Source organism: Aphelocoma coerulescens, chromosome 2 (assembly GCF_041296385.1).
Source record: "Aphelocoma coerulescens isolate FSJ_1873_10779 chromosome 2, UR_Acoe_1.0, whole genome shotgun sequence".
In the NCBI taxonomy this organism is placed as follows: domain Eukaryota; kingdom Metazoa; phylum Chordata; class Aves; order Passeriformes; family Corvidae; genus Aphelocoma; species Aphelocoma coerulescens.
Genome location: NC_091015.1, coordinates 124163689 through 124179800, shown reverse-complemented (window position 1 = coordinate 124179800; position 16112 = coordinate 124163689). Strand labels below are relative to the sequence as shown.

At 41.8% G+C, this 16112-nt stretch overlaps 1 protein-coding gene across 1 annotated transcript in view; it reads right to left on the bottom strand.

The window, feature by feature from the left end:
- Positions 1 to 5237, bottom strand: part of ASXL3 (ASXL transcriptional regulator 3) — a 120760-nt gene extending 115523 nt beyond the window's left edge. Inside the window, exon 1 of the mRNA XM_069004681.1 lies at positions 5051 to 5237. Within this exon, the coding sequence (XP_068860782.1) occupies positions 5051 to 5122 (72 nt within the window). The 5' untranslated portion in view covers positions 5123 to 5237. The remainder of the gene's footprint in view (positions 1 to 5050) is intronic.
- Between the last annotated feature and the right edge of the window lie 10875 nt (positions 5238 to 16112).

Sequence of the window (16112 nt, the reverse complement as noted above, 5' to 3'; positions counted from 1 at the left end):
TTAAATATTAATCAAAAAAAAAATCAAAAAACAACAGGTTCCTGGAGAAGAAAATTGTATTTTTGTTACTATTTTATTTATTTTTACTAAAGTATCTTAGATTTTTTTTTGGTTGGTTGGTTTTTCTAAACAGATTAAAAGTCAGTAAGACAATGCTTTTCTGGTCTAACTTTCAAAATCCATTGAAAACATTTTTGATCAACTGTTTTGACTCTATTACTCCAAATTTTTTATAGCTCCCCATCTTCTATTTAAGTTTTCACTGTGTAGTTCACAGACCACCTGAAAGACTACCTTTCTGGAGTTCATGAAACACAAAAGCTAAAATTGCTGCTCAAACACTGACTTAATTCTCAAGGCCTTTCTCTCTGCTCACTCCCATTACTGTTACTCTCTTGCATTATATCCTGCATCCTTCGGTCAGTCATACATCTGTTTGTTCACACTTCTCCCATATTTATACTCCCTTTTATTGGAGTATTGGAAAACTCCCCAGACAGCCATATGAGAGTTCTGAAGCCTCCTCCTCAAGTGCTGATGCTGCTGGGATGGGAGGCTAAATTAACAACCTACAGTGGTTGCAGTGAACATCAAACATTTACTGTGAAGGGCTGATCAATAGCACAGGTACTGAAAAGCTCCTGTGGAGGTACTTGGTAAATGCAACAGTTGTCACCGATACACATATCAAAAGCATGCAGTAACTTGCACAGACTGATAAAAATCTCCAAGTTTAACTTGTGAAGACAGAGCCCTCTACTTTCAAAGTGCTTCTACAAATCCAAACCAGAGCTGTTTTAACATCACAACCACTTAGTGGGGCTCACTGTCATTGGAACACTGTTACTACAAAGAGCAGGAAAGATCCTTCCTCATAAGACAACTGCAGCATTCAAGATGGCTCAAAGCAGTAATTTCATTTTCTTTCAGCATTTGCTCCTTGGGAGCCAATCCCCTGCTCTAAAAAACCACATATTTCACTAACAGACTTTTTCTAAAGACAAGGGATATCAGCCCAAGACAAAGTCATAGGGTTGGTTATCCCTGACATTCCACTCAGATGGTAGCTCTCATTCCAAAAGCAACAGGGGAAGTTGGCACTGAATCAGCTGATCCCTGAACACTGACTGGAGGAACAGGATTTCAGCATGAAGAATCTGACTGCAAGATGAAACAACCACAGAACTGGGCCAGCCCAAGAGCTGGAAGCAGCATCCATTTCTTGCTACTGATAATTGTCTACGCAAAGGTTGCTGAGGCTTATTATGGGCAGATCAAATGTCCCAGGCATCTAGCCTTTTTTCTGTGATTCTCCCAGTCAGTTTCACAGGCCTGTAACACAATACTTGAAAATCTACATATATATTTATATATTTATATGTATTTTATACATATATATAAAAGATTAGGACTGCAAGTCAGGAATTTGAGGGACCACATCAAAAGATTTAATCCTTATTCTTCCCTCCCACCAAGTATTGCCTACTGGGATATCTAGCAAAAAGCAGTTTAGCTGCTGCCCAGGAGGGCACCTTCAGGAGTGCACACCTATGCAGCCATAGGTCATCCTGAAACCAGTAACAAAAAGGTATTAACATCTCTTTAATAGTACATTACAGGAAGATTTCTTCTACAGTGAATTCTGAGCTTATTCCACACCTAGATGATGAGCCTCACTACATTATTCTACTTTTTAATCTTTAAAACAGAAGATGTGTGCTTGCAAAATGTCTCAAAAATCTGCATTATGAATGAAACAAATTATGGAATAGATTAGAATGCATTAAGCACTACTACTCTACGTACAAACCTGCTGCAGCACTGCCGCATCAAACTCTCAAAAAAAAAAAAAAATCAAGAGACTAAGCCCAAAATACCTCAAAAAACCAGAGAATATGAATGAGAACCATTAACTGAATACAGAATTCTCAACCTGTACAAGAAAATTGATGCTTTCTGTCTAGTCACTGTCAGAAAAAACACATCATGCATCTGAATTCTAAATCATACCCACTTGGACAACTTTTCATAATAATTTTATTTTCTTAGTTCTCCCATTTTTTAAAGCAGAATGTAAATTTTCACTAAAAGAGCAGATTCTGGAAAAGGCCAGACAATTCAGAGTTCCCATCAGTAATAAAAGTTACTAATTTTATTGATTTCACAAAACTAAAACTAACTTGGGTTGTATGACTTCTTTTCAAGTCTTAATAGACAAGGTGACCTTGAGGCCCTTTCCAAGTCGACCTTCTATGATTATCAAAGTAATCCTCTAATTAAGATGCTTTTCTCAATCTAAGCACCAAGGTCCAACAAGATCCTCATTGGTCTTACCTGTCCAGAATTTCTAAATGACAGAAATGCCAAATGAGATTAAAGAAGGTAGTATGAAGAGAGAATGTCTGGTTTTGAGATAGCTGCCAGGATCTTGGTCCAGAAGAATGACAGCAGGCTATGGACAATAAGAATCTATTTTTTCCCATTACCCCTGCTAGGTAATATTGGCAGGCAGGCATAGTGACATGGAATGTCACATGCTTCTCTGATACAGCAATGCCAGCAGGTGATAGATAACTGGGAATTTTGAGGCATAAAAAGAATTATCATTTCTCTAAAAATAGGTATCAATAGATATCCAGTTTAAATTTATGGGACAGAAAAAGAAATAATCAAACCAGATGGTATCACTTAATGAAAAATGAAGTTAAGTAATTTGGCAATACAATGATAGTAGTAAAGCCTCATCTTATATAAAAAGAAGGTTCAAGTCACAAAAGCAGGAACAAATCATATGGGACATGAATTCGACTGTGATTTACTAAACTATAGACATTTCATAAGGCATCTCACCAAATATGTGAACCACTACATACAGTTAGGCAGGTTCTCCAGGCTGCTAAGGATCAGCTGAAATGGAAAACTTTGACCTTCAAATGTTATATATATATACTTCAGCTAAGGCTATCTTCCCTTTCTAGATGTCAAGCTACACAGGAAACTAACTAGGATAAAACAGTTACAAACCCTGACTAGAATGATTCATTAAATTCCTAATTCTGTCTGTAAGATCTAAGCAAATTCACAAAAAAGAAAGAAAATAGCCTTGAGTTCTCCAAAGCAAATAACCTAGTAGGTCAGGATCTTGTCTCTCAAGGAACACTTCTGAAGTTGTAGAGGTTTAGGAAATGCTGTTATCTGTAAGTCAGACTATGCTCCATAGGATGCAACTGACACCCACAGGATAATGACCTTTACAGCTCACCCTCTGCAAGCACTGAGGAGATTCTCATCACAGGCTTCTCTAGACCAATCTATGTATATAGGAGGACAAGCTTCAAAACACTGCATGTAATATGTGCCTTCTAAATAAATTACTTTCTGATGATCCAAAATCATGAACAATAATCTCGGATGTGACCCGGAATATCTTTTACACAGAGCTGCAGCCCAATCCTCTACTGAGTCTGATGATTCCAGAGTAACAGACTGAACTGTGGCTGCTGATCCTGGCAAATGCTGCCAGACAGAAACAAAACTCGATGCTCCATTACAAAGCAAATCTTCTGAGGTACAAGAGGGCACATTGGTCATAATCTGCAATGGCAAGAGCTGGATCCCATATGTTAAAAAACTCAAGGAAAACGTCCTCCACTACTGAGGAAAGTCACATGCCAGGGTCCACAGACTTTGTCCTGCTGAGCTCAAGAAGTTAAAGAGAGCTGGACTCTTAAATCAAAGGATGAAAACATCAGATCACCCAGAGATTCCTGTTCCAACATCAGAAACACCATGGCTTGCTTGAACCAAAGTGAATGGAGTTCCTCTAAACCCCTTTAACACTAAGTGCCATCCCTAACCACAATCAGTGCACTGACATCAGAGAAGCTCCAGGAAGACAGCATGTGCTGCCAGATGGCTTATCTGTCTCCCGACACTCCTGATGTCTGTGCTAAAGCCCTATCACCATTCAGAAAGTTGCAGGTCATCCTTTCAAACCAAGATTAGCTGCAGGAAATCAGTAGGCACTACCATTTTACATTCCCAGCAAGTACATATCCCAAGACAGGAACTCCAGCAACAGAAAACTATCTGGCAGGACTTCTCAAAAAGAGAGCACCAGTACATCAGCAAGTTGGGGTTCTTCAGGGAGGGTAATTGTCATTCAAAGTTGGTAAGTGATTAAATGGACCACTTATGACCAATCCGTTACACTTGAGCAGCACAAGAATTTGCTACCTGAACTCACAGGATGAGCAAATGGGTTGTACCAGAATGTGCTGCTTATTGTTCTGCCTTTGCATTGGAAGCTGACCCAGAGTGAAGGCTAAGATGTTTGGTTTCTTCAGTCTGCAAGTTCCTCAGGAGGATTTGCTCAAATTCATCTGGAACCCATGGAACCATAATGAAATAATTTCCACTAATCACACCTTCTCCCAGGTCTCGATAGCACAAAAGGAGGCCTCTATTTAGTTATTGCTATTTACAGGGAATACCAAGACCATCAGCATCACACCCAGCAAAACAGAAAACACTTGGAAGCTTACAACATTTAAAAAAAACCAACAAAACAACAACAACAACAAAAAAAAAACACACCAAAAAGAAAAACAATTACTCCAAAGCCAAGAGGTCAAGTTTAGCACGATTCTCCACATGACTCTAATTTGCTGATGAGAGTATAAAGAACAAAAGAAGCTCCAGCAGGAAGTTGAATAAGTTTGGCTTTTCAACTTGAGAACAGCATGCTACCTGGTCCAGACTAAGATGCTGCAAAGGCATGGTTTGGATCCAGGGAATTGGTGAAACGGGCTATCAAATCCAAAGATACCTAGCTGTGAAGGGTGGTAGGGTCTTGAGTGTGGTTACTGGAAACTATTTCACTATGGTTGCACATGCAACTGACCAAATCTACTCTTGGAAGAAGAAAAAAACAGATCAGTTATTTCAACAGAAAATCCACTATAACAGGAAAATATTGGCTCTTCTACAGACAAGGGTAAGATAGAAGACACTGGAAACATTCACTGTAACAGACAACACTAAATCATACCTTAAGGCACGGAGAACACCTGCACACTACCAAGGAATGCTCAGTTAGGTTCTTGTTAGGGTTTTCTCCCATGTCACCCTGCTTTGACAGAAGTAGTGTGACATTACTGAGAACAGGTCCCACTCCTGGGTAAGGTTCCTGCCTACCTAAAGGTCTGTGATGACAAGGGTTAAAAGGCTGTCTCAAGATAAAGAGTTGTGTCCTGGGTTGAAGTGTATTCTATTACCATCCTCATGAGCTGTTGAAATCAGGTGGGGCAGTGTTTCCTTGCCTCCTCCCCCCAGACTATCTTGCTGTTAATGGCCCATCATTGTCCTGCTGCATGACTCAGAGATAACTCCCTCCGGACTACCTTCTGTTAACGAGCCTAATCAACACCTGGCCTCATGACTCATTACCCCATTGTGAGATGCTCCACCCAGAGGGAGGAACCAAGCATCCCATCGTCCATATAATCTGGGACTCTGAACACCAGAGACACCCTTTCCACTGGATTTCCAGAGGACAGGAGCTACACAGACACCACTGGACTTTCTGAGGAAGAGCAGACCCTTCTACTACAGGATCACCACTTCAGAGGATTGCAGCCACCATTCCACCAGACTGCTACCACTACCCTGCCTAACAGGGACTCAGGTTGTATCTTGACTCTGTCAGTGTTTTCTTTTACTTTCTTTTCCTTTTCTTTAATTTCCATTAAATTGTTATTCTGACTTGGTGCCTCCCACTGGTTTGTTTTCAAACTAGCACAAGTTGGAATCTCATTTCTCTCAATCTACCCTAGAAAAATACAAGAGGTGAGCTGAAATAGATGACATTGTAGAACACCTTTTAAAATAAAAATACTAAAGCCACACTTATTAATTCACATTAACAAAATAAAATATTGACAACTAAAACCACAGGAGGTAGGGAAAAAAAAAGTGCAGGTTCAACCTTGTCTAACAACTGCAAAAATTACTTTGAATAAAACAAACTGGAGGAAACCCTAGAGCCTACCAAACTAAAATATAGCTCTTCAAAGCAGCATTGATTGTGGATCAAAGGGAAAGGCCATCAAAACTTCTCAAGCCACAATGTTGCTGCATGTCTGAAAAAGAATTAACTCAGAACAAATATGGAAATAATAGCAGGTCTCTGTGAAGCCAACTACACAGAAATCCTTAATACCATAAAACAAAGTTATGTCAAATTTCCCATTTTTAAAGATACACAAAGCTCCTTTAGCACAATGCTTTAAAACATTATTTAGAGTAACAAAATCAAAGACTTAACATAAAAGTCAAAGGGATTATCATCAGTGGTCTAGCTATGCAGAAGTTACTCTTCTACTTTTTTGTTTCATTTGTGGTCTTCAAATATGAAGATGCAATACAAAAATACTTCCATACTTCAACATAATCTGCTTCAACTACACTATCTCAGCATACCAGATGAAGCAACAATCAGCTTTTGGACAGCCAGCCACATTAAACAGTAGTATGCAAGCTAACAGTTCCAATGGTTGGTTTTCATGGCTTTTTCTGTCATCAGTTTCCCTAATTAATTAGCATAATTTTCTTAAAGTTTACAAGAGGAAGCAAACAGCTCCTAGTTAAGAGCTGGATGCTGTCAGGTGACTACTGCAAGAAACACAAGAATTAAGATATGAATATTACTCACCCAATATGCACATGTCACCTGAACCACAAGGGCTCTCCATACAACTGTAAAGCACATAAGTCTTCAGTAACACAAGAAAACCTTTCTTTCAGAACAAAATTTGGAGAAGAAAGAGCAAAAATACTAGAGAGGTGATCCAGCACACAAATAACCAAACAAGGACTACTCTTCTCATTCTTGGGATTTTCTTCTGCTTTATTGTCAGCTTGTGACAGAGACTTAACTGAGCTGCATTTCAAAATACCACTTACAGGAAAGAGGAAAGGGCAATAATAAGGGCAAGCTATTAATAAAAAAAAAAAAAAATCTTTTCAAAATGTTACCATGAACTATCACCCTTCATAGGCAGACGGTCTATGCTTCTGAGCTCTGCATTCCCAAAGTGACTAGTCGCCACTCATTCTGTCCAGGCCTTTGGTTCAAAGTTCTACAAATAACAAAGGATCACGTCTAGAAGTCAAATGATAAAAGTTGGATCACTGCAGCCTACTTAAAACTGTCATCAGGTCTTATGTGGCACAATATCCTCGGGCATATTTTGTTCTCAGTATTTCTCATTTCAATAGTTTTTATGCAGAATTTTATGACATTAAATTTTTAAGAGGCAGAATTCACCATTTCAGGACTTCTAGCAATAGCTTGAGAGTCCTTGTGAAACTGAACATAGAAGATGTTTCATCTGAAAGGAATCACTACAAATTGCTCTAACTACTCAAGTGTTTAACCTTTCTATACAATTTTAATGAGTTCCATGTATGATCAGAAAACAACAATACGGCTACATCAAATGAGGATCAACTAAAAGACAGAGGAAAGACAGGATGTTTCTCCTTCTGCCTTGAAAGGTTTTCTTTTGTTCTCATTCTTTTAAGTGTTCCATCTTAGCCTATGAGACACAAAAAGCAGAAAACTGGCATGGAGATAATGCCCAGGTCATACAATAAGCACTGCTGTAGTCTCCTGCAAAGTACAAAGTGAGTTGACATATCGGGTCTACATCAAAGATATGCCCTTTGGCAGGTTGTAAAGACAAGTTGCAATTTTGTCCATAAAAATGTGTGTTCTACAAAATGGGCTCTGTAACATGAACTGTTAGTGGTATGCCACCATTCCATTGATCCTGCACATGCGTTCATTTCTCAGGAATGCTTGTAAGCTGGGCTATGCCTTGCCCTAAGATAAGCAGACTTGCATGAGGAAAAAAGCAGCGTGTCACAGACAGAAAGATTCGACTCTCTGCAGGAGACTTCATCCATAAAATGCAAGTTCTGATACAGGACATGCCAGTGGCTCCTGCTTTAGTGCCTGTATCACATATTTACAGCAAGAGATTAATATAATGGGAGTCCTTTCCTGCTTATATTTTAGAAATTAAGGGAACAGCTTGAAAAAACACTGCATTGCGGGAACTTAAGTTTTCAAAGACCCCTTAATCAAATACTGCAAATGGGTAAACACAACACTGACAGTCAGTTTGGAGCCTCACCACTTACACATTACAATGTGTTTGAAGACTGCCATGTAATATATTTTTCTGAAGTACTTCTGCTTTTTTCATTGTGAATATGGGAAATGGAGAGCTGTGAAACAATTTCAGGCTCAAGTCCAGTTTTTGTGCTCCTTTTTATCCAGAACTATTATACAGTACAGTACATTAGGAGTTTCAATACAGATTGAATACAGAGACATGACCGTATCAATTTCTGTCGTAATTACTGTGAGAGATGTAGTAACAGAGAATGAGTGAGGCAAAAGTGTAGCCACAGAAGGAAGATGATTTTATGACTGCGAAACAGAACTACTACTACACTAGACACTGTTGGTATCATAACTACCTCTCCCACAGATTTCCTGAACAGCTTTGAGTAAGGTACTTAATCTTTCCATGTCTCAACTCTGCATGGGTAAAGCAGAGGTCAAGGTACTTAACCTCATAGGCATGTTGCAAGTATAGAAACATTTGCATTTGGGAAGCTACTGGGTGCTGCTAATAATAGCTGTGTACCTACAATTGAAACATAAAATAAAAATCTGCTCCAGCACTGTTTGAAAGGTGTACAAAAAATTAAGTGAGGCACCTCACTACAAACAAAGAAAACATAATTAAAATTCTGCAGCTCTAGTGAGTGAACTTAAAATAGTTGGGAAACTGGCATGCAAGTACATCATTTAAAGTGTGCATTGTAATATACAGACATTAACAACAGACTGAAACAGCAATACCAGCAAAATTATCAGTACCATTTCATACTTTTAGCAATTCACTTTGAAAGCCTAATATTGTTGCAATGTAAGGGCTTTTATAAAAAATCTACAATGTAAATATCCATACAGTTGCTCTATGTATTAATTCACTCTCTTTTTCCTAAAAATAATTCAGCAGTATACAATTTAACAACATATTGATCTAGGTAAGTCATGAGTCATTTTTTGTGAGTAGGTATCAATCACTTCATTGTTTACTTGTCTGTGGAAAAAATTGATTTAATCAAACCTTGCAGTAATACATTATCGATGTATCTCAAGAAAACAAAGTCATAATGAACCATCAGGGTCCTAACATTAAACACTGTAAGGAGCAGCAATTTTGGCTTCAATCTTTCATTGTGATTTGCAAACATACGTGACTATATACAAAAAGCAAAGACCAGCGAAAGACTGTAGTTAGCAGCAGCACGTATCATTCACATAACAGACTTGAGACAAGCTCTGCAGAACTTGGCAACCCCAGGAGGCTGGACAAAACCACACTGTGGACCTTGTGTATCTCCACCACTTACGTACAGCAGTGTATCATCTTACATTCTGCTTGATTTTAGCAAATCATTACTCTTCTGGGGGGAAATGCGAGGCGGTAGGACATCATGAAAATAAGACTCTTAGCCCTTCTCCACAGCAGTGGCTCAGCCTTTGTTCTCCAGAAGCTTTAAACTTTTCCATGTATTAGACCACACGGGAATAGCAATTTTACTCAATACACAATAAATTCCTTTATGGATATTTGTCAAACAAAATACAGCTTACAATGGTAACTGTAGCACCAACATGAAAGAGTAAACTTAGGATAGCAATTGATGTATTTTATAGACTTTTGAATGCATGTTCATCAGCTTAGAGCACGGAGAAACAAGTACCGTAGCAACATCTGCTGCCAAAACTATTTTGGCAAAGGTGAGTGAGTATTTTACTGCAGTAAAACTTGTGTTACAATCATGAGAAATAAGAGCGTACAGTAGCGACACCATATCAGAGCATCTTCACTAACGCTGCATTATTACAAAATGTTGGGGGATGTACAATGAGCCACATCAAAATTTAGCACTGCCCAAGCCTACGAGAGTACCTCGATACAGCTTACAGAGACATCTATAGGTAGTGTCTGTCTAATACCTTATAATTATTTACGTAGGAGAGGCTGAACTTCCTATCTAGGAATTCGTATAACGAGGTGAAAACATTTTTACAAGGTAAGTGCTTCACAAATACACTAAATAAATAATAGTAATAAGATATCTATTAACAAATGCAACGCTAGTAATGGCATGTTACTTAAACAATTCAGTCTGTATCAGAGATGAATAAAAAATAAAGTTCGTGTAGATACAAAAAAGCAACGTAGCCAGCAGCCTATCTTTCCAGCTTTGTCATCTTTCTACGCACTCGGCTGGAGCTGAACCAGACCCAACTTTGCAGAAGACACGCATACGGACGTGTACAACCATACGTGCTGCACTGTGCGTAACTATTTGTTGTAAAATTCCTAGAATGGAGAGAACCCAGACATACTCCGAAACGGAAAAACAACATAAACAATGTGCTCTGTTACACTTAGCAAACAGTAATACAGTATCATGAAAACAGATACAGTAGGGTACAGACAGTTTCTTAATGAAGTGGGAATGGACCGGGTCTCCAGAGCCACGGAGCCTTTCCAGAAGCAGGTTACATTGCCCTGGATATTGCCCGGCTCGGTGGTGGAAGTAGAGAGGGTGAAGCGAAATCCCAGGACAGAGTTGTTTCTAACGCCCCTCACCCCTGTCCTGTCTGCACTAAAGGGATGGAAAGGCAATTCCCGGCTATTTCACTTTTCTCTAGAGTAAAAGGAGGGATTTCCTCGGGATATCTGATGCACGAACTTCGCAGAGATAGACACGATCCCTGGGTATTTACACACACACACACATGCAAAAAGAAGAAAAGAATAGAGGCATTTCCTCACGCACACACCGCGGAAGGGGACGTAGGTATTTCTCCTCTCCAGGCAGGCGGGGACGGGCGGCAGAGCCGCGGGCTGCCCGGACCGCCAGCCCGGCTCAGCCGGGCACACGCACCCGCACCCTCCTGCCGCTCCCGCACGGGCACTCCCGCGCTTCTTCCCGCTCTCTCGCACACACGCCCCGGGTCTCTCTCCCTCGTTCTCCCTCTCACTCGGAGTCCCTCGCACACTCTTTCCCCCAGACTCGCTCACACGCTCTCGCTCCCTGTGTCTCTCCCCCTCCCGTCCCGCCCCACAGTGGCCCCGACCGCCGGCAACAAAGCGGCGGGCGGGCAGCGCGCCGGGCTGGCGGCGGGACGCGCTCACCCCGCGCACACACACACACACACACACACACACACACACGCACACACACACACACACACACACACACGCACACACACACACACACACACACGCACACACACACGCACACACACGCACACACACGCACACACACAATGCTGCCGCTGCCACCGCGGCACCTACCAGGCGGGCAGCCTCGGCCCAGGTGCGGTCCTTCTTCTTCCTCTTGTCTTTCATGTTTGCATCTCATTGAGGTGGTTCGGGGGGGGGGAGCGGGGGGAGGGCGGACCGGGAGTGGGGGGGGGCCCGGAGGGGTTCCGCACGGACAATGATACGGTGACACCGAGCTCTAGAGCCCCCGGGGCGGGAGGGGCGGGGGCGGAGGAGGAGGAGGAGGAGGAGGAGGAGGAGGGTGGGGGGAGAGACTCCCCGCGGCGGCGGCACAGCTGTGACAGCTTGAGGGATGCTCCGCCGCGCTCACAACAATGCGCTGTGACGTCACGCGGGGGAACCGCGCCCGCGCCCAACATCCCCGCGGCGGCGGCGGCGGCGGCGGCGCCCCCCGCCCCAGAGCGCGCCCGCCCCCCAAGCCTCGCGAGAGCGGGGCCGCGGGCCGGGGGCGGCGGGGAGGGGAGCAGGATGGCGGGCCGGCCGGCGCCGCCGCACTACAACTCCCGTGGTGCTCCGCGGCGGCTCCCCGGGGACGCGGCGCTGGGGGCGCTGCCGGGGCGGGGGCGGCGGTCGGAGGTGGCGGCGGGGGCGGCCCCCTCGGCCCCTTCTCCTCCCTCTCCGCCCTCTGCCCGCTGCTCGCCGCGCCGCGTTCCGTGAAACCAGCCCGAAATGCCGCCCGGCCCTCCCCCGCCGTGCGAGCTGTTCCCTGGCTCTTACTTACGGCTGGGGCAGTCCCCCGCCCCGGCGGTGCCCGCCCGTGCCCTCCTCGCGCCGGCCGGAGCCGCTGCGGGAATGTGCCGAAGCGAAGCCAGCCCCGGCCGGGCCGGTGCCAGCGCGCTGGGACCCCGCGTTAGCGTTTCAGCTCCTTTTCTTGTCGGAACAGGAAAGAACATCTTGTTCCAGTGTGTAAACAAAGGGAGTTGATGTGCTGCGCTCGTAAAACCGCCGAAGGAGGTTTTCTTTAATTGGATGACCCAGGATTAAGATACCCACGAAATGCGGAGCGAAGGGACTTGGCACACCTTCCTGAGTTGCAGGATATTGTGATGCGGGGGTTTTCGCCCCTTGTTTCCTCCCCTCGCCCAGATATTAAGCTGCATTTGGAATATTATCGAATTAGATTAGGCATTTTTTTGTTCGGATTGAAACGAATTAGAAATTATTCAAGGTTTTCTGTATCCATCTATTCAGTGCCTGCTCCCTCCTTTGTCCTCTCAGCAGCACCCGTGTTACGCCTTGCCTTCTTCCTTTGGTAACATTAAACCTTATTTCTCCATAAATACACAGTTTAGTGGGGGGGGGGGGGGGGGGGGGGAATCACGCCCAACTACCACAATGCTTAGCCTGTTTTATCAAGAAAAGGTCCAGGGCAGCCCTGAGGACCTTCAGCCCCTCAAGGAAACCTGATAGCATCCCCCAAACACTCTAAACGAGCAGTCACATAGCCTGGTGTTTTGGCCCTTCCTTCTCATATTTATGTTTTAGTTGGAAATGATGCATGGAGATAGCACCTTTCCAGATTTCCTGATTCACTCCCACTTACATAAAAATATTAAAAATGTGAGCAAAACAAAATTCTATCAAAACAGCTGCTTCTAAATTTAGTTTTGACTCCAGCCTATATAGTATTAAGCAGAGGATTTGAGTATGCCTCAGAAATGTTCTTGAGAAAAATGTTGCAACTGCAACGTTTCAGGTTTCACAACGAGGTCATGCAAAAATTTTTACAATCAGCCGGCTGTTGAAACAGGTACATATTCGTTTGTTATTTACTGAATGCTCTCTTTGTCACCTTAGTAACATTTAGACAGTAAAAGCTTGCTGTTACTATCACTTCTCTATGTTTTGTGGGTTTGACTTCATTTTCACCTTTTTATGTCTCTATTTCAAATTTTTTACATTTGTATTTCCTTGCCTTTAGTGACTTTGTATTCCAAAGCATACAGATTTTATTCCCATCTCATCCCCCCTGCTAAAAGTCTGTAATAATTGAGTACTTCATTACAACTGCCTTTGAAATACCTTCATTGTTTTCAGTATTGAAAATACAACAAAATAAAACACCATAGAGACATTTATCAGTCATTCCCATCATAACTGCCTGTTGGAAGACTGAGAGAATGTTCTGCATTAATTCCCATCTATTCACAGGTAGCTGCTTCATGTACGTAACATGAACTTCTGTTACTCACAAGACCTCTGGTGTTGCAGCAGTGGTGTTGGACAGAAAAGGACATTCGTTGGGAAACGAAGTTCAGTGAGCCCCTAAAGCTAATCTGGCTTTGTGGATTTTTTTGGTTGGTTTGGTTGGTTTCTAGTATTGTCTGCTGCACTCAGGATTAGACTTTCTTTTGGTGTTTCTGTGGACCCCTGGAATAATCTTTTTAGTTCTATATCCTTTCTATTACAATGGTGAAGAAACAAGAGCAGTGTCATGCTGTCATTTAATTTATTTGCATCTTTCCTACACAATCCAGATGCTCCTAAGTCATAGAATGGTTTGGGTTGGAAGGGACCTTCAAGATCATCTAACTCCAACCAGTCTCCCATGGGCAGGGACATCTCCCACTAGACCAGGTTGCCAATGCCCCACCCAACCTGGCCTTGAAAGCTGCTTCTGTTGTTCACATGGAAATATTTGGGAATCATATAGGGACAGTTAGTGGCACTGCCTTTGCTGGAGAAAGAAAACCTCTTACGCTGTTTGCTGTATCGGAAAATCCACTGGAGAGTACCCACCAGAGCAGAGAGCTGGAGGGTACTCTCTATTTCATGATGGGGAAAAAAAAAAAAAACAAAAGGAATCTCTACTCCTAAAACAGATTTTTTTCTCTGCAATAAGTCTTGTAGCTGAATCCAATAAAGTTTACCAGCATACACAGAAAACAAGTGCCTCAACAGAACAGTACCCTTCTGCTTTAATGGAGTTAAAAATCATATGTAAGTCTAGAAGCACAGCAGAAAAAGGTCAAGTTTATCTTATGGAAGAAAGCATTTCCTATTGATTATAGATAGTATTTACTGCATGAATTGGACCTGACAGTACTGGATATCATAACTGTTGCTTGTCTAACTGAATTGGCAATAGGAAAACTGAGAAATGGTGAACTGCCTTCAAACTGCAATCATTGGAACTATGGCTATAAGCTCAGCATATATAACATGTACAAGTGTGTATGTGTGTGTGTGTGTGTGTGTGTGTAAATATTTAGAGCACATCGTAAACCAGATTGGATAACCTGCAAATATTGCAGAAAGATGTGGCATTAAAATATATAATTAATTTTTACCTAAGCAATATTTATGTGATGTTACAGTACCAGATGTTACTGTTTTGTCCATGGATGGAATCAGTTGTTTATTATGGATGTATTTGTGTCCAGTTACTTTTTCTTGAAGCAGTAGAATGGTCATATAATACTAAAGTAACATTAGAGGCTGATTTCTGAGCTTCAATACCCACCGAATGCATTTGCCTGAACTGCTACAGAAGTTTTAGGCCTGACATCATCTAGTAAGCCACCTGAAGAACATTATTCTTGTCGTTTCCTGCATACAAAAATTACTTTTGATGTCTACTGCTAATATTTATTCTTGTGTACAGTAATACTCCTGTTAAGCAGAAATCTGTGACCTCTTCTTCTTATGCAAGTGTTTATACATATGCATTGCTTCAATACAATGAAACACTGCTTCAATACAAATTCCAGTTTCAGCTCTTACAAAAGAACTAGTATCAGCTGGTACATGAAAATGCCATATGTGTGCAGAATGATTTATTCACAGCATGACAATTCAATCTAATGTGCCATTTCTACAATGGAAATTATATTCTCTACAATTGAACAAGAGATGCTGAGTTACAAGATAATTAAAAAAATATCCCAGAAGATACTAATGGAGTCACTGCATTTCCTAAATTAGTGTCAGCACAGTGGTGACAAAAAGAAAACCAGAAAATTTGGGTTTGTGTGGACTTAGGGAAACCAAAGCCATTGGGATTGACAGTTGACAGTTAACCATTTACAGATACTGATGTCATAGTTGTAGAGTGTGTTTTATACTATTGATTTAAAGAATGCCTGTTGCCAAGTATCCAGACAGTTTGAGCTTCACAGCATTTACTACACTTAATGGAACTTTTCTCTTTTAATCATATGCCATACGGACCTGAATCAACATCCTGAGTTTTTCAAGTATGTTACTAATTCTTAATGACAAGATCAGAATGATGGTATTATCAGGATGATGTTACTGTATTTGGAAAGTCTCCTGAAGCTGATGAAAAAGCCCAGATCCTATAGGCTATCCTTGAACAGGTCAATACAGGAGGGTGAAAGTTAATCTTGCTAAATACTAAATCAGATGCACAGTATTCTTTTCTTGAGCATGCCATCTCTTCTTTGAGATTGGAAGAGATCATAGAATACGTGAAAGAGCTCACTCTTCTCCCCCTGCCCCCAACCCCTCACACAAAAAAACCCAATCACAACCATATTTTTCAGTTCTCAAATCAAGGTGTACAATGTACACCTAAGTGATGTACATTTATTCCTAACTGTGCAGAACTATTAACAGTGCGCTGTAAAATTTAAAGTTTACCTGAGACCTGTTTCACCATCGCAAATTTTCACATGATGAAAGCTTTGACTGTAAATACCAAGGATT